Raw genomic sequence first — 25,804 nt, forward strand, 5'->3', positions numbered from 1 at the left:
CAACCTGGTGTCAGATTTAGAGAAAAATACTCAAAAAACTCACTTCACTGACTTTGATAATAGCTGTAATGCATTGTGGGTGAAGGTGAAATGCTGGGCGGAAACTAAAATTAAAATAGTCATTGGTAAATAAATGGGACCCAGGGAGGTAATAAGGTTAATGCTTAACCTTAAGGTACAAATAGGATACAAGAGAGAGAGAGGGAGAGAGGAAAGAGAGGCCCTGTTTCACCCACGCAATAACCCGGCTAGGGGCAGAAGAAATCAGCACAAGAAAGAAGGAGAGAGGGATGGAGGGACGGAGGGGAAGAGGGAGAGAGAGCTTATTTCACCCACGCAATAACCCAGCTAGAACTCAAAAAAATAATAGAAATGGGACAAATGCCGATTTAGACCAAGTTAATGGCAAGATTAAAGTACAAATTGGATATATATCATTCTTACTAGCGTGCACACTCACTCACTCACTCACACACACACACACACACACACACACACACACACACACACACACACACACACACACACACACACACACACACACACACACACACACACACACACACACACACACACACACACACACACACACACACACACACACACACACACACACACACACACACACACACACACACACACAGATCCCCCTGAGAGCTTTTTCCCCGTTCCTGTAAACAGAACTAGAGGGCAGACTGTTTGAGGGGAGATACTCAGTTCAACAGACCTTCCGGGGAAAGATTAGTGGACCGGACACCAAGCTTAGGGGTTACTATGGAGAAAGGCTCTCTGAAATGTTAAGAGCTTTGCACTGTGTGGATAATATGTTCAATACTTGAACTTTAAACGTGGAAAAGTTGGTGAAAAATGAAAGGGCAGTATGTTGGAAAACCTATTTGACTAGAGGTTAAGAGCCACTTGACTTTAGAATTTAGACCACTTGACTTTCCTCCTTTCTTGAAACTGGCACTGCAAATGATCCTGGAGCTTGTTATGACAAAGAATTTCACCCACTTTTTTTTTTACACCTGTGATGTGACATTAAGTTGATACAGAGGATTAATAGTGTTGCCTAGCACAGCGGCAGCCAGCTATTATCCCATTTAGATTTAGACCCGAGGCCGATTCTAAAAACGCCTTCTAAATCCTGACCTAAGTTTTCTGAAAAAAGTCAAATATTTATTCAAAGATTACAAAAAATGGATGTTGCTATATACTGTACATAGCAACAGGAACCCCAAAAGGGGTTCCCGTCCTGAAAGGTATAGTTACAAAAAGGGGTTCCCGCCCAAAATGGGTTAAAGTAGAAGACTACAATCCTGCATTGATCCCTCATATACTGTGTGCTGCACTAACCACTCTGCACCTGGCATTCCCTATTTTGGACACAATAACAGATTCACAAGCTCGCAATGCATTGCATCGCGACGCGTTTCGTGCTTGTAGGTCGTACGACAAAGTACAGTATAGGGCTTCGGGCTATAGGGAACATGGATCTACATTTGGCAACAATAGACGAACACCTTATCTACAACATCACAACAAGTCGCAGCGGCTATTTTCGACTGAGAGATTTGGTGTAGAGGGGAAAAAAGGAGGGGGTGGAAACAGGCCCCTGGGGCACCCCAGGAAACTAAGTATATAGGGTAACGTTACCCACCTTTCCCTTCTGTTTGAGCGGTTCTATGGTGAGGCTGTCCGATCCGATGTCCACTATGGTTCCCAGCTGGAACCCGTCCGTTGGATGGGGCGCCCACACTGGCTTCCCATCCTCCATCTCGGAAGACTCTGAAAAAAACAACAACCGCACAGTCAATAAAATACCTTCATAGGGAGCATTATTTGGGAGTTCACTTATGGGGTTATGGCCAAGAGTAGACAAATTCTACCCTCTGAAACATTCTGCAGGTCCCCTTCGGGAACATTTTAAAACGGCTGTGGAAAACACAGCACACCAAATTTCGTACAGAATATGGAAGGAATTTCACTACTTATTAGTATCATGATGACTGGATACATTAACTATACAGAGCAACCATTAGCAGCATGTGTGCACTTACTGCACTAATGTTTAGTTTGTGCGTTCGTGGTCAAATACATATTAATTTGGGGGTCTTTCACTTTCTCTTTCACGTTCGTGAACCATTTGAGTCTATCAGTAGGACTGCTGCACTCTACTACTAGTCAGAATTTGCATTTAACCCATTCTACTATTAGGCCAGTGCCTTGGAGGAGTAGGCCTATGTATTGGAGGAGTAGGGCTATGTCCATCACATGCATCCCTTTTGGTATGAGAGGAAAACCTGGGCAAAACCCACGTGAACACAAAAACATTCAACCTCCACACAGAAAGGCCCAAGTCAATGAGCCAGCATAAGTATTGTTGGAGTCATTATTAAGGTGCCTGACACAATTGAACAGCCATTGTTTCAAAGTATGCCATGAACAGAAAGTGCAGTAAAAAACAAAAAGAAAGGTTTTTGGGTTCACCTCCTGCATCGTATAACCTAATTGAAATATGTGAGGAAAAATGGCAGCTTTCAAAGAAGAGAGAATTTTGTGGGAGAGATCTTGACGGCGGTTTTGAACTTTTGGAAGATTTAGAGCCTTAAACTGCCGCAAATTAATCTGAGTTCCCACAAGATCTCGCTAAAGGGCTGCAGCCATCCTGTCACAGTACCCTTGAGTGCCAGCCAAACACCACAAAATGCCAAATTGACAACCAGAATGCAATTGTATAGAACTGTACCATTTAGGACGAACATTATAACAAGCCAGGCATACTCAACAGTTGCCTAAGCCATAATGGAGGACTGCTGCAACCTGTCCTTTAGTTGTACTTACTGTACAAATCAAGGAAATCCAAAATGTAGTGAGAAAACCTGCTAATAAACATGCACATACACACAAATATTCATGCGCGCGCGCACACACACACACACACACACACACACACAGTACTGTACATTTGAGCAGCTACCACCACAACAGATGCTGAGTAATCCACACAACCACCACAGTCAAAATTATTACATAATCACAATTATTTGTGTGACAATTAATTGTCAATGTAAATGTTGTAATCGTGACAGTCGCACACACACAGGTGGCTTATCCAACGGGCTTGAGGTGCTGAAGCACAGGGCACCAGCGCACGCACGCACGCACGCACGCACACACACACACACACACACACACACACACACACACACACACACACACACACACACACACACACACACACACACACACACACACACACACACACACACACACACACACACACACACACACACACACACACACACACACACACACACACACACACACACACACGTTTAGGCCTGACAGTGCTCTCCTGGGCGTTGTGGTGTTGCATTGTGGTGTGTGTTGTTATCCAGTCAGACTAACAGCTGATCCTGTTACAGCTCATGTTGTGACAGAATGAGGCCCTTTCACCTCGGGGACAAGGCTCTTACCACGGGCCCTGGTGTTGTTTTACCCAAAACGGGTTAACCGCATGACGCCTACCGTCCCTATTCTAGGGCGAACCTCCGCAGAGAAAAAAACGATCTACAAGCTCAGAATGTTGCAACGTGATGCATTGTGAGCTTGTAGATGAGCCGTTTTTGGCGAAACGATTTGGTGTAGAGGGATAGAAAAGGAGGGGGCCAATGATAGAGCCCTATAGGGTTTAAGTGGTTAACCAACAGGACTGACGTACTGCACACTGGCAGATGTACGATTAGGATTACTGGCCCGGACCGTAGCCTGACAGCACATCATGGGTTCGAGTCCCATTCCCGACGATCTTTGCTGCATCTCTCCCCATCTCTCTCTCCCTGTTTCCTGTCCATCTCCACTAGCCCATTAAGACCTGAAGAAGCATCTGTGTCACTTTTTCATTTGAGCTAAAAAGCACTATTTTACACTTTAGCTATATCAAAAATAGCAGATCTACAAGCTCATAGCGCGGCACCGAGTGCCTCGCTACGAGCTTGTAGATCTGCTATTTTTTGAAAAATCGAGAAAATGTGTGCAAATTAATATATTTATATTCTTTTAAAGCGATACTTTTTACTCAAATCTTTGCTTCTGGGGGTCCCTGGAACAATATTTTGAGATGGGGGTCGGCGGCCAAATACATTTAATTTTGGGGGTCCTTGACATGAAAAAGTTTGAGCACCACTGATATAGAAACATAGGTTTTTCAGAAAACTGTTGGGATTTTGTAGAAATCGGCTTCAGGTCTTAATGGGCTAGTATGCACTATAAATAAAGGCAGAAAAAGCCCACAAAAATATTTTGTAAAATATCACACAAAAATAAATAAAAGCATTACTATTACTGCACTGCAACTATCATTCTCAGATTTGGAAGTATCTAGAATATTTTCCTATCTGTCAACTGTGTACAAACATTGTTAACGGTAAAGCTAAAAGTAAGAGAGTAGCTCACCGGAAACTCTTCCGTACATGTACAGTAATTACATTTCAGTGAAAGGTCTGGTGTCGTCATTTAGTTTACGACCACTCTGGTTTACAGGTTAGTCCGTGAGAACACGTAGCCCACAAGGAGGTCAGGCCACAAACTAACAGCATGTGTGCGTAGAACAGGAAATACAACTTCTGAAAGAGCAGTAGGAAGCCCTCGGAACACAGTGTTTACATGAATACAGTATTCTGGATAGTAGGGCTGGGCACTTCACCGAAAATATATCAAAAACCAATATTTTAGAACCAATAACCAAATTAATCAAATAATGAGGAAGCAGTTTTTTTTCCTTCCTTTCTTTCTATGGAGGAGTAAAATAAAATGTGAAGATAGCCGATCTACAAGCTTGTAACCGTGATATCGCCTAGCAGCATTTTGAACAACAACTCAAGTCTCAGGATAAGGTATCATGGTGTAATTCTGGATGCACTGTTTATAATGTCCACAACCCCAACCAAAAATATCCCTGCGTTAAAATTAATTCTAAGATTTGAACTTTAATTTTGACTTTGTTTTCCTCTGTAATATGTTGCATCCAATTGTCTTGTGTGTGAATGTGTGACTACTGTTTTTACTGTGAAACTGTTGCACATCCAAATGCCCCCTGGGAAACACAGTGATTCGCAATCCTCTCAACCAGTTTGATGTGCATTAGGCCACCACAACCTCCTGAAGGACCCCTGGGGGTCCCCGGTCCATATGTTGAGAATCTTTGTATTAACAGAATGATCATACTGTCGATTGCAAATGGGACATACTGTAGAACAGTACAGACAATTCTTGTATTGGAATATAAATGCATACAGTATGTAAACACAGTCGCTCATTTTCGTAAGCTATGTGTGCTAGTGGAATAGCATAGGAACAACGTGACAGTGACATACAGAAAGATTAGAAGCAAACCTAACTTCTGTAGCTCAGATAAAGAACCAAAAGGGCTTGTGAAAACATAAAGGCAAGCACAAATAAGAATGGATAAATAAATGGCTACGTGGCAAATCGTAATTGCTTCATTGTCTTTTCTTGCTTACAGTTCTGTTCAGCTACAGTAGCTCTGAGTTCATTAGATACAACTGAACAGTTTGGAGAGTTGCTGCTGAGTTGCACTTTTTTACTACATGCCTGCTGATGTGCTGCTGCACCCTGGATTCACCTTAAAGAACCCCTAAGAAAAGGGTTAAAAGCTACAATCCGCGAATCCGGAACTTGTTTTATTATGAACAAAACTTCAATTGTAACCCATCTGTATTGCGTATGCTAATGCAAGTGGTTGGAGCTGGAGGTGGTGTCAGGTAGGATAACCAATGGTTGACAGGCAGTACTGCCTGAGGCCCATAAGCACAACATCTCCCCCAGACAAGCGGGTGGAATCTTGGAAGAGCGGTAGAAATTTGGTCTAAAGGTATAGGGTAGGAATCGTACAGATTGCAGCTTTAAAAGTTTAAAGTTGAAACTATATAACACATTGCATTTGTTTGCCTCCTGCAGTACTGACGCAGAGGAAACGGCAATTGTATACAGCGGTAATACAGGACTGATGCAAGGTAGCCTCAATAATGATGGGGGACTTTTACTGCAGACAGAGAGCCCCGGAAGGCTCATGTTTTCGAGTCAGTCTCAAACCTGACTCCAGAAAGCTTTGTCAATGCCTGATGATCAATTATTCAGACAATGCTTTGTGAATCACTTAAGACAGCGCCGCAGGCCTTCAGTAAAAATATCCCATCAGTGTGTCCTTACCGAGAAGCATTGTCAATGGTCATGGTGATGCAGAGCAGTGGTGGACGCCCTTGAGGGTGCTCCAAATGGACAGGTCTGCAACTCTGGGAGTGTACAAATGGAACCAAATGGACCCGTAATTGTTTTATAAGCAGCCAAGTGAGACTTATTAGCATAGTGCGATTGACAGAATATCAAGGATGGAGTCCGTGACAGTCTGTCATTCATGGCAACATAGGCTCACTTTGTTGCCAACAAACTATGCCAAGTTCTGCCTTAAGTCTTTCCAGCACACAGCTGTGGCTAACTTGAAGCTGGTCTGTAGCAGTCGAGGGCTCTCTCTATGACAGACGGCTAACTTGGCCTGATGTCAAACTGCAAACTCCATAATGCAGGAGAATTTTGAATGGAGGCTTTCATTCACTGGCCAAACACAATCCAAACAATTGAGAACTATCTGCAGTAAAACGAAAGAAAGAAAATCCAATTTGGACATAGAATTGGACAATAATTGTGTATAACGCAAGTTAAGTTGATCTATTTAGCTCATTATAGACATAGTGTTATGCAACTGAAAGGACATTATGTTTTAGGTTAATGTGCCCCTAAGCAGAGAACTGAACCCCTACTCAGTAGGCTACACAGTGCTGTCACATGCCTCCCAAAGAGGCAGACAAGTTGTTAAGTGTTCTCTGGTTTTCAGTCACACTGATGATATATGGAACAAAGGTCATTGGTAACTTATTGTCCCAGTCGTAAAATGCCCAGGTCAGAAGGGCTGCCCATTACTTCCTTATTTTCCTTAAGTTGCCCAATTTCAGTGGCTGTGAAATGGCATAATAAAATGCCACTATGATGTCTTGAATGACAGAGAGCCAGAGATGTACTGTGTATCTTCTAGAGGCGTAGATTAATACAACACAACACAACACAACACAAAGCACTAACAAAAGATGAACCTCAATGAAAAATGTGCTGGCTTTGATGCCTCTACTTGCCTGAGGCACTCAGAGGCAGGCTACAGCAGTGTTGAAAACACGACAAGACCTAGCCTGATCCAACCGTAGCCTGTACAGGCCACACACACTAATATAAAACACAGCGTTCATTTATCCATTTGTAACTCTGGCAGTGTACATATGAAACCAAATGGACCCTCAAGGGTCCATTTGGTTACATTTTGCACACCGCCAGAGTTAAATGAACACGGAGTACTTTACTTTGTATCTAGAGCAAGTATGGGCAACTGGCGGCCCGGGGGCCACATGCGGCCCCCACCTTCACTTAATGCGGCCCGCAGGTTAATATCGGAATACTGATACATTATTCATTTCAGCTGCTACAATTGCAAACATGACCCGCTTTAATTACTTCAGTCTATATTAGTAGCTTAATGACTAGTATTCAAATTCTATTGTCTTTTTTTATGTCCAATGTATTTGTACTTAAGTTCATAAAGTTAACATAAGTATAACTAAATGAATTTGAAATTAAATAAAAATGTTACTTTTCATGATTCCAATTCAAAAATAGCAAAAATAGCAGATCTACAAGCTCAAAATGCGTTTTGAGAATCAGAATCAGAATCAGTTTTATTGTCACATCACAGGTTTACAAGGTAAAAAAGTGGGTGAAATTCGTTTTTTTTCTTACATCATTCCCATCGCAACGTTAATTTCCATAGAAAGAAGAGGGGGGGAGGGAGAAGAAGAAGAGGGGTGGGGGGTAAGTGGGAAGGAGATCAGACAAGAGAACAGCAGAAAGGCCAAACAAGTTATCTACATAAGAGTACCTGAGATAAGAAACAAACTAAGGTGCCTGAGCATAGCAGCAGTATGTATACTGTGCATGATATACTTATGGACGTGTATTTGAGCTTGTAGATCGGCTATTTTGTGTGTGACATGCCTGACAGTATATGCAATGTGGCCCTCTGGAGTGAGTGTGGAAATACAGTGGCCCTCTCCAACATCAAAGTTGCCCACCCCTGATATAGAGCCTAGATTCTAGACTAATCAATCACTGGTGCTACTCACCAGGGCGGGTAGCACATCACAGAGACCTGTGTCAACCAAATCAAATCCTCACTCAATAATAATCTCAACAACAATAGGGTAAAAGGCGAAGTTGTAGCTTGAAAAAGTCAATTCAGAGAATTGGCAACAAACCCCACTAACTCTGCAGGCCCTATCTACATTTAACATCACATTAATGCAAATGACCAGAGTTGTTTTAACCCATTTAGTCCGGGGAAGAATCTGTGTCATTTTTAGATTTCTTTGGCTATTGAAAAATAGCAGATATACAAGCTCATAGCGCGGCACTCGCTTGAGATCTGCTATTTTGAAAAAATCGTGAAATGTGTGCAAATGACATGTACTGTATTTGGCCACGGACCCCCATCTCAAAATATTTTGTTCCAGGGACCCCCCCAGAAGCAAAAATGTGAGTTACAAATGTTCACATTAAAAAAAGATGTATTCAAAGAATGTGTGCAAATCTTCACGATTTAAAAAATAAATCGGTGCCGCGCTATGAGCTTGTAGATCTGCTATTTTGGAATAGCCCAGAGAAATCTAAACCATGCGTGTGCATTCTCGCATTGAATGTAGCCTAAATGGGCACAAATAGCCTAGTAGATCTACAGTGTCAATGCAAAAGAAATAGGTCTATGGCTATACTGTACTGTACAGTGTAAACAAATTTAGATCTGCTTCAGTACTATTGATTCCTTCAATAGTAGGGAGAGCTATATTGAGAACTATGGGAGGGAGCCCTTTAGGTCCCCTAGGATATGATTACTCAGTAGCATTTTACTGGAGTGTAAAAATCAAATGCTGTCAACTAAACCACGGCTCAAACATCTGGTAATAATGATAACCATCAGCATCTAAACCAGAGTGTATTATTATTGGTCAGGGACAGAAAGCAAGGCATTAAGTTAATGGCGAGTTTACACAAATGAATGCAAATGATTCAGCTGGGCAAAGCAGTGAGCAATGGTTATGAGAACACAGTCATATAAAGAGCCTCTAATATGTTAGATTCCAATATATGGAAGGGTTAAATAGAGGCTAATACTCACGCATGTGGCGCACACACACACACACACACACACACACACACACACACACACACACACACACACACACACACACACACACACACACACACACACACACACACACACACACACACACACACACACACACACACACACACACACACACACACACACACACACACACACACACACTTGACTTTTGTATACAACCGTTCATTTGTGCGCATGCCTTGCCTTGAGTGCCTTGCTCAAGGGAACACTGATAGTAGATGCTGAGGGAGGGTGAAAACATGAGTCATTTTTCTCACAAGGTTCTTCCCTGTTGTTGACCAACGACCTTCCAGTCCCAGTGTTTCTCTGACCTTCAGTCAACCAACATTCCAGGGTAATAATAATGATACAATGTCAGGCTCTGCCTGTAGACCTTCACAAAGTAAACTTGTATCATTTCAATCAGACCATGCTATGTGTATAAATATATATATATCTTCTTTTGACATGTTTCTTTCCTGTTTTCCTCCTTGCTTTCTTCCATTCTGTCCTCCCCCTGAAAACTATAAATGATGGAGCTTGCACAAATACGAATTTCGCCCCCTTTTCCTATACTCTATACTATACTGTGATGTGACAATAAAATGTATTCCGATTCTGATTCTGTAAAGAAATGATGCTAACTGAATGCATATTTAGGTTATTTAGCCGACAGTCTAAATAGATCCTAGAATGATCATGTAATGTCGTAGGCTAAATGAGAAATGCTTGTAACTTAAAATATAATCAAGGAGACGAGCTTAGCATAGAGGCAAGACAAGGGATCGATTCTTAACCACATTTGTTGTGTATGTATGAAAAGACAAACACGTGCACACCGTTCAATATCAGAAAGAATATAGGACTACACACTTTTACTTCCACACACGTAACAGGTAACCACCTCCTTTATCTCCTGTCTCTCACGTCAGCATTCCAGATCTTAAAAAAGGTACCTGAGCCCAATTTGTACAGTGTATAGAAACCCACAGCAAGACCCCAAGTACTGTACAACAGTGCAATCCATGTTATTAAGAACATAACATTAATTCTGGTGTCCCTACATTTGGTGCCAAATGCCAAACATGCTCAAAATGTTAAATATTTCTCAGAAGACAGCGAAAATACGAGCTCACAAGCTTGTGAGCTAGTAGATCATCTATTTTCGCAATTCGTCATGAGGCTAAGTATATAGGGCTTAGGCAGTTCATTTTGGACGGACACACCTGACCTGTCATGTGCGGATGGCAACACCCACAACGCAGCCAGGTACGTACAAGCCTGGGAAATTGCTTTTTTCCCTTTTTTTCTCTTTTAACAAAGCCGAGCAGAACACACCTGGCTCTTACAAAGCACTGACATGCTCATCAGAGACGTATTTGGTTGCAAGCCTGTGTCTCTGAGTTTACATATTCAAAAGATATTGATCTAAAAATACCATCCCAGAGTATGTTCTGACATGCAGAAGCAGAGCTCTATAGGCTATAGGCAGAGTACAAAGACATGTGGTATACAGTAGGCTAGTATGAGACGGTGTAATCCGGTGTGTAAACAAAACAGAATAGAGAGGACATGAAGGGCGCATTGACAATAAGGCACATTGTTATTTCTGCAATATGGAGGTCAATAGCTCCAGTATATAGGCCATCAGATAGAATGACTGATATTCCATACAGTACACAACACAGCTATAGAACACTTGATGCATTCTTGACAAAGGGATTCATCTCAGTGAGTGGCATTCTAATTTGCACTGTGTGCGCACTGTGTACTCACCCAATAATGAATTGCTGCGACTCTGGGTCAGTCGCAGCAATCTAGTTTAATTTACTGTTTATTTAGCCTTTACTTAAGTAGGTATTGGTAAGTTAATTACCAATTCATATTTCCATTGATGACCTCCTGGGTAGCAAAGGCATGGGAGACCCAACATCTACCACTCATCCAAGACAGTGGAGATATTATTGCACTTATGAGCTAGAGGCGGTGCTACTTGTCAACCAGTAGGTGTCCTACTTCACACCAGGGTCCAAATGTGGGAGTCAATGGAGGAGCAAGGAGACCGCCTACCACTTGTACTGTATTAACATACTCCACCATACAGATTGGTTGAAAAATACCATTTCATTAGTTCCGAATTGCAGCTTTGAAAATAAAGCGGCTAAACCGACGTTATATTCTTCTCTAAAAACAGACTGGGGTTGAAGACGGGAAGAGCTTAGGAAAAACGACGGAAGGGAGTGGGGATGTGTGGGCGGGGGGACACGGGGGGGGGGGGGGGGACAGCCCGTAAACAAAGTGTGTTCAGTTTAAATGCCCGAGTTGCTAGCAGCAGGCTCCTCTGTGTGTTTGAGAGAGGATTCGTCGCTGTCGTGCAGAAACCTCTTATCTCCGTGTTTTAACTTTGTGTTTATTCGTAAATTAATGCCCTACTTGATCACACTACAGCGTCACACAAAAGCATCAAAAGTGGCAGATCGGCGAGCTCGAAACGCGGTGCAAAGCGACGCGTTTCGAGCTCGTTGATCAGCTACTTTTGCTATTTTTGAATTTGAATCCTGGAAAGTAACAGTTTTGGACATTATGAGGTTTCCACCAGACAGAGACGATATGTAGAGCATTACAGACGGTGACTCTCTGTCCCCAACGAAAGTCTCGGTGCTTTAAAAAGCAATAAGGACACGCACGACAGAGGTCTGTTTCTGGAGGGCAATGCTAATGGTGCAATACAAAGCTGCTGTGTCACTGTAGCGCAATGGTTCCCAACAAACTGGGGGTCAGGAACCCCAGGAGGGGTCCCCAAATGATTTTGGGGGGTCCCCAGATGATTAGCTTCATGTGCAACATTGTTTTCTCACTCAACAGTAAACATACCAATATACAGTATAAGTGTATGAGGGTATCTGCACATTTCTAAAGAGACAATTGTCAAATATTACCTAAGAAAGAGGCAAAACATTGTTATCAAACAATAGTCAAACTAAATGTAATGCAACTCCTACAATGCCTACAAAGTAAATTCCAAGTGCTTGTCAGGGGGGGGGTCCCCAGTTCAAAATATGATTCTTTTAGGAGGTCACGCCCTGAAAGGTTTGGGAACCCTTGCTGTAGTGTACGGTGGAGGAATATGGGGAGACATAACACATACTTAGGCTTAACTAATTATTCTAGCGAGAGAAACTCTTGCCTTAAGGCTTTAAACGCACAGGAAGTGGTGGGTTGAGAATAGCATCGTTTAAAATAGGCATTAAAGTTGATGAATTGGCTCATTGTTAATTCTGTAGCCTAAGATAGCTCAAAGAATCCTCAGACAGTATCAGGCTAATGTATCCATTTGTAACTCTGAGAGTGTACAAATATATTATTTACTTTTAATCAATATTGAGACCACGATTATTATTCATTGAGTTTATTGACAAAACATATTTGTATTGCAATCTCACATAAATAACTCTGTTTTCACATCAATGTTGTGCTACTGTTCTTTCCTACTAATGTTTTTTTTTTTTTTTTTAAATTGGTCCTCCTTATTCACCTACTGTATATTCTGTGCATCTCAGAATAAATACCAAAACACTCATTTAAATCAACAGAGCACAGCTCTCACTTTTACATTGTGCTACATTTCTGCTAATTAACACATCCATAAACCTCAATACTCGGACGATCATGTTCATTTAATTGTAGGAAGCCAAAGTCGTGATCCAGATTTAAAATAAAAAAAATATTAATTGTGCAGCCCAGGGATTTTATAGTGTCCATGAGGGGATGAATGAGGAGTGGGCAAATACAGTATTAAGGAAAGAAAGCCTGAAATGCTTCACGTGTCACCCATCCTTGATGATTTTAATTCATGTGTCTCAGCAGCATTAGAATGGCAATAATGCCAACAAAAAAAGCTCACTCTCTGTATAGTTGATAGCCATGGGCTTATCATATGGCCAAGAGATAAGGGGAAAAAAATGCAAAACATATAGAGAGGAGCTTGTCTATAAAGAAAGCTTGAATGGCAGTAATGCTGAATAACCTGTGTTTGACCTCAACGCTGATGAGGGATGATTTAGCACATTGTTTAGGCAGATTATTGACTGATCAGATCTAAACACAGACAGCAAATCTAAGCAACATTTGATTCGTAGTAAAAAGGTCCTCGCTTCCAAAGCAGAGGAAGTGGTCGTGAGCAGTTTGATTTGGCCTGGCAGTTATGCATAATGGCCCACTCATTGTCTCCGCCGGGCAAACGACAAACAGAGGATTGTTGTTGGACTCCTGTCCCAACACTGACTGAGAGCGTACTGTGGTGGTGGTGAAACAGCGTCACGTGACCAACAGAAACCCAGTGATGTGTGTGTGTGTGGAGACAATGGCCCTGCAGGCAGCACTGACCAGACCAAAGTCAAAGTCCACAGAGAATATATAGAATACAGAAGAGTGGGCCAGCCTACAGCCCTTCAAGTCAAACTCCATAGAGAACATGGTAGAGTAGACCAGCCTACAGCCCTTCAAGTCAAACTCCATAGAGAATATGGTAGAGTAGGCCAGCCTACAGCCCCATTAAGACCTGAGGTCGATTCTACAAATGCCTTCTTAACATTTCTGGGCGGTGCAACCGCCCCTATATGTGAGGTTTGGACCCCCACCCATTGCACGCCCCCAACCCTGTGCTGTGATTGGCCACCATTGTACCCCCCTAATCCTGCACCGTGATTGGCCACCATTGTACACTGGTTGACTCTATTCAGGACTGTGATTGGCTAGTGAAACACATGACACATGTGCAGTCCTATAAATAGGACTGTGCACTTAAAAAAAAACACATTTTTGATTTTTTTTAAGTGAATCACCCACTGTGATGACCACTGTGACCACACCGCCCACTGGGTGTGATTTTTTAAAAGACTTTCAAGATTTTCAAAAATGTTCAAAAATAGCAGATGTACAAGCTCACAGTGCGGCACGAAGTGTCGCGCTGTGAGCTTGTATATCTGCTATTTTTGAATAGCCAACGCTAAAATCTCAAATTACACACTTTCCCGGTTTTAACGGGTTAAAGTCAAACTCCACGGAGAATGCAGTAGGCCAGCCTCACAGCCCTCAAAGCCTTAGTGAACCGAATGCCACTGACTTCTCCTATCAGCTACCTTTCATAATTATCTGCAATAAACTCACTGACTGATTATCGGACATCATTTCCTCTCACGTAGCCATGATTATTCATCACAAATACTGTACATACGATCAGACTTCTGGCATACAGAAGAAAGCAAGAGCCAAAATATTGTTTGATTGTATGGATCTCTCTCTCTCTCTCACACACACACACACACACACACACACACACACACACACACACACACACACACACACACACACACACACACACACACACACACACACACACACACACACACACACACACACACACACACACACACACACACACACAGTATATATAGCAGAGAGCGGATGGCCTGTATGTGGCCGTCATCATGCAAGTTAGCATCTTTGTTCCAGTGTCTGCTAACACGCTTCTTCCTTCCCTCCCACAAAGCCGAATGCCAAACCTCACTGACTGCTGCATCTCTAATAGCGGCATAGTGGGCCCACACTGACTGCTGCATGTCTAATAGCAGCAGAGTGGGCCCTATAGCAGCAGAGTGGGTCCCCACACTTGTCAAAACTGAGTGGACACTTCATTCTCCCCATGCAGAGCATTAACTCAGTCCAAACCTCACTACTCCCTCACCTAGGAGGAACCTGTTTTGTCAGATGTATTCTGGTCGCTGTCAATGAATGTTCTTCTGAATGGGATGTGGCTGGGTGAATGCAGCATGATTATGATTATGTAACATTAATACTAAAAGCAGGATTAGGCTGTGTTGTTCACACAAAAGAAACGCACAAGGGTGGTCATTCAACTACATTGCAGTGTTGCTCAAGCCATACTGTGTAAATGAAAAGTCTTAAATAGCACAGGGAACTGTAACAGCAAGAATGAGTTCAGTAATTGTGGGGAGAGAGAGAAGGCGAGTGGAAAAATGGTGAAACATAAATGTATGACTGACTGACACTTCACTACGTCATTGGCGCGCTGAAAAAAGGTGAAGCCAGCTCAAGTTTTGTTTTGTAGTGCGTCACGCCCGTCATGCAGCGACAAGTGTCGGCTGTCAGCTTGCATCTTCATGGCTTCCATTGGCAGCAGAGTTGTCAGATTTTGCGAGACAAACAAGCAACCAGGTTTATGAAAACAAGCCCAAAAGAGGTGACTCGGCCACATGCGACATGTTGTGAACTTGTAGATCATCTATTTTCAAAATTATATATATATATATACACATTTAAAAAAAAAGCTTAATATTTGGAATATTTTTTAAACATTTTTAACAAAACAATGAATGGGTCTCTGGCACAAATATTTTCAGATGGGGGTCCGCGGACAATTACTAATTATTCATTTTAGAACCAATGGTTTAAACATCAGGAAGGAAGCCCAAATAAGCAACTACACTTCAGACACAAGCCCAAAATAAACGCAACCCGCAACAACCAATATCTACAAGCGACTGTACAGAAAAACAAGCCAAAGTCGCTTATAATAAGCGAACATGTGGCAACACTGTTCCATTAGCAGTGTTTCCCCTATATGCATTCACCAGCAGTGCCCCCGCCGCTGCAAAAATGTACAAAATTGTATAATTTGTTGACAGAGCCGAGAGGACAGGAGAGGAGAGGAGAGGTGACAGCTCCATCCTGCCCCATTGAAAAAGCTACAACACTCTTTGATCTCGCCGCTACTGTACGCGATGTTACTTATGCATTCTTCTTGTTCTTTGTTATGTCTGAGTCTGAGCACACAGAACCAAATTCCAAAATCAACTGTAAGTTGGTTTTGGCAATAAACGTTTTGAATATTATGTTAATATGCTCTCTGTGTACAACTGAAGTCTACGTAAAGGAAAGTCATAGGCTACTCTCGCTCTCTCTCACACAAGCCCTGGGATCCGCCTATTTACCATACAGAACGTCTTCATGGGTCAATTAACTTTGCGCTTAAGATCTCATCTCAGCATATTAATCAAGTTACAACAAGCAGCGGGTAGATGTCAACAATGAAGCAAACCAACGCTGAGCAGGATTGTCATTGGCCGAAGACGAGACAACAAAAAGACTCCTGCAGCCTCACTCTATAGACTGCACCCTGAAAAGAACAGAGCTGCAAGCAACCAACCTTGTAGATCTGTTATTTTGTGGCAAACAAGGACTACCGTTGCACGATGGAGTATATATATTAAGCTTAACACGCTACATCAAACGTAATCATCCGATTGGAATGTGCAAGGAAACATCTGGGCAAACATTAGATCCGTCTTGATAATGAGAGCTTGTAGATCGGCTATTTTCGGTGAATGTTTCCCCCCACAATAGCGATGCTAGGGTTCAAGTGGTTAATGTAAAAAAAAAGTTGTGCCGGCTCCCCCTGTAGTAACTCTGGGGACCCCCTGTTGAAAACCCATGTTCTCGGGGGAACACTGATTGGAAATGATTTGTAGCCTGTCGTCTTGTCACCGCTAGTATGACCGCAGCGGTTGATGGCTGTCTGTTTAACCACATGTTCCTGTCACAACAGGCAAACATTTGGCCAAAAGAATCCGCAGTGATGCGCTGCTTTGTGAGCTTGTAGATATGCAATGCTTTGCTATTTGACGTACAACAATATAGTGTTAAATTAAGAGGTTAACATAACACCAATGGAGAGGAAATAAACGTGTGTGTGTGTGTGTGTGTGTGTGTGTGTGTGTGTGTGTGTGTGTGTGTGTGTGTGTGTGTGTGTGTGTGTGTGCATGTGTTCTTTTTTCTCTTTTGTTTTCTCTTCTGCACTGTAACTGTATCTACGAATGTTTACTTCTTTTGTTTTATGCATCCTCATTTTATAATTGTGTTTCCTTTGCTTGATGTTCTATGTGTAAAGCACATTGAATTGCCCTGTTGTTGAGATGTGCTATACAAAATTAAACTGCCTTGCCTTGACTGCCAAGTGTGAATGGCAGAATCAGAATGTGTGCACCATGTTGACATGCTGACATGACCTGTGGTGACCGTAGCACCAAGCAACCTGCTTCCATCACAGCAGACGCTGCATCAGCAGGCCTGTCACCACTGTTACATAACCGCCTGTTCGCAATTGTTCTGAGATGCTCGCATTTATTTTTGCATAGTCGTTGCATAGTCGAACCGTTAGAAATGCTCATACATGAATAGCTTACAGAGGGGCATTTCCACTCATTACATTACTTATTAAAAACAAAATTGAAAGTATAAAATGATGGCCTATTTTGGCCAATAGCACATTATTTGTTTAAATGAGTTGGTACTGGCCATTGTTATTTCTTATTTGTCATATCTGCCCTGTGCAAATGTTGTTGACAAAGCCTAATTACATTGTTAATCGGAATTATTTGAAAGTAGAACGTCATGATCGTGACAGGCTGACAGCCCTATGCATCAGTGATTTTAGTATAAACCACACAGGCTAAATACGTTTTAAGAACCTGGGACCTTAAACCACATTTAACCCATTGAGACCTGAAGCCGATTCTACATGTCTCCTAAATCTCAACAGTATTCTGAAAAACGTATGTTTCTATATCAGTGGTGCTCAATCTTTTTCATGTGAAGGACCCCCAGAATTATATGTATTTGAACGTGGACCCCCATCAAAATATGTTGTTCCAGGGACCCCCAGAAGCAAAGATTTGAGTTAAAAATGTTCGCTTTAAAAATATATATATATTCAAAGATTTGCACACATTTTCACGATTTTTCAAAAATAGCAGATCTACAAGCTCGTAGCGCGGCACTCGGTGCCGCGCTATGAGCTTGTAGATCTGCTATTTTTGAATAGCCCAAAGTGTAAAATAATGCTTTTTAGCTCAAATCTAAAAATGACACAGTTCCAGGTCTTAATGGGTTAAGTGGTGTTAAAGCTACTATGTAACTTTCCTCATCTACCCCGGATTTGAACCCGGTTTCCTGCAGTGCTGACATTTCTACCATTGAGCTAATAGAGCCTGCCTGCTGGCTCAGGGGATAAATTGAATCTTAACCATCAGGTCAAAATGTGTGTCATATCCTGTGTCTAGGTGAGACATGACCTTTGACACTATCTAAATGTCTCAATAGAAGAGCAGGGAGACAAAATACAACCACCCCAATTGGAGAACTTATATTGTATTAACATAATCTACCATACAGATTGGATAAAATAAAAATGTATCCATTAAAGTAAAGTTACATAGTGCCACTTTAACGTATGTTTTGTAATAATAATCTAAACATTCATTTGGATTATAAAAAATGTGGGCATGTCATTATAGGCGTATATTTTCAAAATCATTCAAAAATAACACAGCCGATCGTCGTGCAGAACGATCGGCTATGTTTGCGGCGCAACACCGGCGTACGAAAAAGTATTTAAAAAAAGGGCTTAAGTGGTTAAGAGCAGGGCGGCATCCTTTTTTCTAAAAGCATTTAGTGTGACAAACTGTCCTGCTTCACAGCAATTTGGCTTTAAGAGGATCACGAAAGTCATTAGAGCCGTTTTCGCTGAAGCCACAGGTCACACGAGTCCACGGCCGCAGATCAATCGCAATTAGCATGTGACACTACCACGACCCATTAATGGTTAATGGCAGGTTTGTTCACTCTACCAAACTCTGGGACGCAGCCAGCCAGACAGACAGACAGACAGCCAGCCAGCCAGCCAGCCAGCCAGCCAGACAGACAGCCCCACGCTCTCTTCTTCTTCTGTTCTCACCCATTAACCCATTCAATAGGCTCTATGCACAGCAGCCATATTGGAAAGAAATTGGTGTTACCAATGATACTAATGGCTCTGTTCCATTTAGTGTAGCACAGTGGTTCTCAAACCTTTTAATTTCAGGGACCCCCATAACTCTGAGAGTGTACAAATGGAACCAAATGGACCCTTACGGGTCCATTTGGTTCCATTTGTACACTCTCAGAGTTACACACCCGCAAGGTGCCATTTGGAACCCCCTCAAGGAACCATGAGTGTACCTTGTCCACACTCTTGTTTGACCAGAATGGAACAGAGCCTTCATTAGTATCATTGGTAACACCTGTGAAGGAAGGAAGTAGAGGCCCAATTTCTTTCCAATATGGCTGCTGTGCATGTCTGTCATTTTAGATTTCTTTGGCTATTCAAAAATAGCAGAACTACAATCTCATTGTAGCTCATCTGAGCTTGTGTATCTGCTATTTTTGAATAGCCGAGGCACAAATCTAAAATGATACAGAGATGCTTTCCCCGGTGTTAATGGGCTATAAGCACTTTGGATGATCAAATATTCGAAGTGGCTGCTGAATTTGACCCCCACGCTCCACCACCTCCACAATCAATCCTGTCCTGCCCACTAATATTTAACCCATTGAGACCTGAAGCCGATTCTACATGTCTCCTAAATCCCAACAGTATTCTGAAAAAAACGTGTGTTTCTATATCAGTTTTGCTCAATCTTTTTCATGTCAAGGACCCCCAAAATTATATGTATTTGGCCGCGGACCCCCATCAAAATATTTTGTTCCAGGGACCCCCCAGAAGCAAAAAATTGAGTTAAAAATGTTCGCTTTAAAAATATATATATTAAAAGATTTGCACACATTTTTACGACTTTTTCAAAAATAGCAGATCTACAAGCTCGTATGAGCTTGTATATCTGCTATTTTTGAATAGCCCAAAGTGTAAAATAGTGCTTTTTAGCTCAAATCTAAAAATGACACAGTTCCAGGTCTTAATGGGTTAAAACAAGTATACTTTTTTATTTGAGAATATGGCGGTTTTATTGTTATAGAATACCATGCTTTCCTGTACTGCTCAATGGCCTGGGAATCTGAAAATGAAAATCATAGGACTGTCAACATATTGTCGCTGTGTCGGGTGGAAGAACACCTTGTGTGTCCAAACTGTTACTTAGTTTTCAGGATACAAATATAAAAGAACCTTACATATACTAGGCGCTCAGGCCTAGGCTAGCCCATTCAATCCGGGAACATCATTTTAGATGTCTTTGGCTATTCAAAAATAGCAGATCTGCAATCGCGTAGCGCGCTACGAGCTTGTAGATCTGCTATTTTTGAAACATCTTGAAAATGTGTGCAAATCTTTGAATGAATATATATATATATATATATATATATATATATATTTCTTAAAGCGAACATTGGTAAAATATTTTGTTCCAGGGACCTCCAGAAGAAAAGATTTGAGTTACAAATGTTGTTTCGAAAAATATGTGTATTCAAAGATTTGCACACATTTTCAAGATTGGCACGTTTATCCAAAAGCACCTTACATATAGAGCGTCGCAGTTCCCGCCCACTTCCCGGTGCAGGAAGTAAATACTCAATGCATTTTTCCCATTGACTTTTACAAAGATATTTATATAAATGAATTTAAGCCTAGAATCAAGCTATCCAGGATCCTGGTGAATCATGACCATAAAACGCAAAACAAAGGGTATTTATTAAATATAGTATATCATATCATTAAATATAAAATTCAAAAAAATCACAGAAAAAAAGGTTTTATGGTCATGATTCACCAGGATCCTGGATAGCTTGATTCTAGGCTTAAATTGATTGATATAAATATTTTTGGAAAAGTCAATGGGAAAAATGCATCGAGTATTTACTTCCGGCACCAGGAAGTGGCGGAACTGCGACGCTCTATACTAGATGCTCAGGCCTCTAGCTAGATTTTTCAAAAATAGCAGATATACAAGCTCCTAGCGCGGCATAGCCAAAGAAATCCAAAATTATAGATGCGTTCCCGGATTGACCGGGCTAGGCGGCCTTCACACCTGGACGTTGAGGCCGTGAAAACGTCTGGACTCGGACCGAAAATAAATGTCACATTGGTGACATTTTTGTCACATTGGTGACATTTGTTCCGTTAACCCATTGAGATCTGGAACTGTGTCATTTTTAGATTTGAGCTAAAAAGCATTATTTTACACTTTGGGCTATTCAAAAATAGCAGATATACAAGCTCATAGCGCGGCACCGAGTGCCGCGCTACGAGCTTGTAGATCTGCTATTTTTGAACATTTGTGAAAATGTGTACAAATCTTTGAATATATATATTTTTAAAGCGAACATTTTTAACTCAAATCTTTGCTTCTGGGGGTCCCTGGAACACAATATTTTGATGGGGGTCCGCGGCCAAATACATATCATTTTTGGGGGTCCTTGACATGAAAAAGATTGAGCACCACTGATATAGAAACATGTTTTTCAGAAAACTGTTGAGATGTAGGAGACATGTAGAATCGGCTTCAGGTCTCAATGGGTTTAACATTGTGTCTGTGACGCCCCAACCATGTATGGAATATTACGTCACACAGAGCTCACGTTTGTGACTTGTTTTTGCACCAATTAACATTGCATCGGTGATGTCTATATATAAATATATACCGTATTCATTTATTTATTTACGCGTCTAACCAAAGCACAAGAGCTCTGCGCTATGAGTGCATTACCTACACAGTACATCAGTGTTTTCTATGGCAGTGGTTCTCAAAGTGGTGTCCTCGGGGGGGAGTACCAGGGGGTCTCCAGCTAAAGTAGTTAATGCAGCATCACAATCATTTTAACCACTTCCATTTATATGTTGGCTATTCAAAAATAGCAGATCTACAAGCTCACAGCGCATCACTTCATGCCATGCAGTGAGCTTGTACATCTGCTATTTTTAAATGTAATGAAAAATATCTAAAATGTTTGGAAAATGTTGATTATTCTAGATTTTTTAATACATTTTGAAAACTACATTTTGAATACCATGCTTTTACTCGTAATATTTCTGCACTGTGGTATTGATACTTGATACATTTACTTAAAGGACGACTTCACCCATTTTCAACCTATCTTCATTTAATAGGTCCTCACTAATGCTCATTATAATATGGCACCATTTTTGTCTAGTCACTGTGTCTCAGAGGAGGGCTGTGGACAGTTCAGAAACCTGCCTACCAGTGACATCATCGATGGGGAATCCAAGCTAATAGAAACTGTAGGCTTTCTTTTCCTGGAAAGTTAGCATACTATAATGGAAGCCATTGTTCTCACGTTAATACAAAAATAAAAATAAAAATGTGAATCTTGTTTGAAAACAAAACCCTGCCTAACGATGATGTCACTGGTAGGCGGGTTTCTAAAGTGTCCACACTACAGCCCTCCTCTGAGACACAGACTGAGTAGAATGTTGTTTTACCATTTTACCATGAGCATTAGTGAGGACCAATTATATGAAGGTAGGTTGAAAATGGGTGAAGTCGTCCTTTAAGTAAATTCCATTGCTGGTAATGACTGTCACTTAGCAGTCTTTGAACTCAACTGTCTCCTGCTCCACCCAGGCTGAACCAAGCGATACAGAGCAGTGAAGAGCCAGCGCTACAGTAGGGTGTGTGTGTGTGTGCGTGTGTGTGTGTTTGTGTGTGTGTGTGCGTGTGCGTGTGCGTGTGCGTGTGCGTGTGTGTGTGTGCCGGAGGACCGGCCCATAAACAGGTGTGTCCTTTCAAACACACCCCGACACACACCCAGTGTTGGAAGAAGTACTCAGATGTTGTTTTTTTTACTTAAGTAAAAATACTCTGCTATAAGTAAGAGTCTTGTATTCAAACTTTTACTTGAGTAAAACTACAGAAGTATTGGCATGAAAATATACTTACAGAAGAACCAAAGTAAAGTACTATTTCTTTTCCAAATAATTCACAACAATATCATTCATTAGGAAATGTAGACTATACACACAAAAACGCTGTAGCTTGTTTCCATTGGGGTCCACCTTGAGACATAGAACAACACACAACATACTGCACAAACAACCACCAAACATAGGAAAAGTAATCCTTATAAATAAGTTGGGAGTAATACATACGGTATAGGACAAGAGGTAGCCGATCTACAAGCTAATAATGCAGTGCAATGTGACAATGAAGTGTTGTAGATCGTCTATTTTCGAATAGCCTAAATATAAAATTGTGCTTAAGTGGTTAATATAAGTTTCGTGATAATAATCTAAATCTGCAAAGTAACTAAAGCGCTCAAATATTTTTTTTGTTGAGTAAAAAGCACAATAATTGCCTCTGAGATATACTGTAGTGGAGTATTTCCATTGAAAAATGGAAATAATCAAGTACAAGCACTTCTTACTTGAGTAAACGTACTTAGTTACTTTCCACCACTGCACACACCCATGAGTGGACATGGAAACACACGCGCGCACACACGCGCACACACACACACACACACACACACACACACACACACACACACACACACACACACACACACACACACACACACACACACACACACACACACACACACACACACACACACACACACACACACACACACACACACACACACACACACACACACACACACACACACACACACACACACACACCTTATTAATCCCAACTTTGTACTTGTACCTACTGAGTCACACACTCCACTAAGGCCTTTAACCATTTTCAACCTGGCGTCCCCATTTTGAGCATGTCATCATTATAGGTGAAAACAGCAGATCTACAAGCTAAGTGAGCGTTTACCTGCAGAAACACACTGCCAGCTCGCTGTATTTTGGCGTTTTCACTGTTTGTTTTGGTAAACGGGGATGTTTTTGGCTAACCAAAACAAACAGGGAAAACACCAAAATACAGCGAGAGTGCAGTGTGTTTCTGCAGGTAAGCACAACCACACTACTCCAGTGGATGATGACTGCTGCTATAGAGGGAAATGATCGGTTAAAATATATATACAGTATATCAGGGGTCTTCAACGTTTTCAGACCAAGGACCCCCTAGCTGAGAGAGAGATGAAGCAGGGACCCCCTCTATATTGTATAAAATTGTTTCAGATAAAACTCGTTTTTTTGTTTTACTTGACCTGCTCTATTTTCCCTCTACACCTATACCTCTTTGCCAAAAATAGCCGATCTACAAGCTCACAACGCCTCGCGGCGCGAGGCGTTGTGAGCTTGTAGATCGGCTATTTTTGGCTAAAGTTCTCCTAAGAATAGGGATTCTATAGGGTTCAAGTCAAGTGGTTAATGTACAAAAAAATATCCTATCACACAAAGATTTGGCGGCCCCCCTGTAGTACCTCTGAGGACCCCCTAGGGGTCCCGGACCCCCTGTTGAAGACCCCTGCAGTATATATATATATATTGTTTTGTTATGTAAACACAGGGCAAAGTTACATACTATACCTTTAATGTACGCAGGACAGGTCAAATTGAAATGTTAAGATTTCAAGTATTACACAAGCCTACATGCACACACACACACAAACACATTAGATGCCAGAGAGATTCAAAGTCTATACATGATAGACACACGTTTAAACTCCACCCCACACAAACACACACACCTGACTCACCCACGCCCTTGTAAAGGACCGAAACGTATTTTTGATGATTTCAGCAGAGAAGCCTTTGATTTCCTCGTCTCAAAAGTGCTGAGCTTGTACAAGCCCTGTGACACAGCTTAAAGATTGACCAGAAACCATCTTGCCGAGGCGAAGTCTAACACCAATAAAATGTTCCCATAAGCAGCTAATAAGTTGTACATTACACAGACAAGAGGATGGCTTTACGGTAAGTCAAGCAATCGAATCAGTCCCAGAGGAATCCATTTAGGTTTCCTGCAGGGGCCTTCTTTGAAAAGAGAAAAAGAAAAAAATCTATTTTGGACCTAAAGAAAGTCCTTTGAAGAGACACTAAGGAACTCAGACTGTCTTGCACTCAGTCCAACACTGTCGAACACAACACAAAGTCCCTTGAGGGTAACAACCAAGTTAGCAAATTAACCACTATCATCATGGTCACCCTAGTGTCCCTATCTTGAGGTGAGTAATTGGTGGAAAAAAGTCATTTTGTGTCCCTTTAAGTGGTTAAAACCAGCATCAAAAGAATATTGGGGGGGGGGGCTCCCGCTGGCCTAGCGGCCCTCCAGCGCATACTATACACCGGTAATCCAGCTTGACAGCGTGTCGCGGGTTCGACTCCCGAGCCCGACGACCTTTGCTGTGTGCCTACTATCCTATCAATAAAGGAAGAAAAGCAACAACAAAAAAATCTTTAAAAAATAACATTGGTACATTTTGTCTTGTGTCGTGACGTGTCTACTCTACCAAGTACACAACCATAGCTTGGTGGTTGCGATCTTTTCCCACATATCAAGCCGCTGTTGTATTTTTCAATCCATTATGCCACTATATGGCCGGTAGGCCCGAAAGGAAATTTAAAAAAGGGGCATGGATCCCTTCCTAGGCTGATTTTGTCATAAAATATTGTTTTACAATTAAAAAGGGAAAAAAATAACTACAGTAGACTTAAAACACGGCAGGCTTGTAAGCCATGCAGTTGCAGCTGATAATAATCATAATAATAACTGGGGTTAGATTTAGGTG

The 25,804-nt window shown here is 41.6% G+C and overlaps 1 protein-coding gene across 6 annotated transcripts in view; it reads right to left on the reverse strand.

The window, feature by feature from the left end:
- The window catches only part of LOC311063757 (unconventional myosin-VI-like), a 182,647-nt gene that overhangs the window by 148,742 nt on the left and 8,101 nt on the right, over window positions 1–25,804 (reverse strand). For all 6 annotated transcript variants that reach the window (XM_084083349.1, XM_084083348.1, XM_084083347.1 and 3 more), the window contains exon 2: window positions 1,661–1,788. In XM_084083349.1, coding sequence (XP_083939475.1) covers window positions 1,661–1,777 — 117 coding nt within the window. In that variant the 5' untranslated portion in view covers window positions 1,778–1,788. The remainder of the gene's footprint in view (window positions 1–1,660; window positions 1,789–25,804) is intronic.

Source organism: Gymnoscopelus microlampas (assembly GCF_963454915.1).
Source record: "Gymnoscopelus microlampas genome assembly, chromosome: 16".
In the NCBI taxonomy this organism is placed as follows: domain Eukaryota; kingdom Metazoa; phylum Chordata; class Actinopteri; order Myctophiformes; family Myctophidae; genus Gymnoscopelus; species Gymnoscopelus microlampas.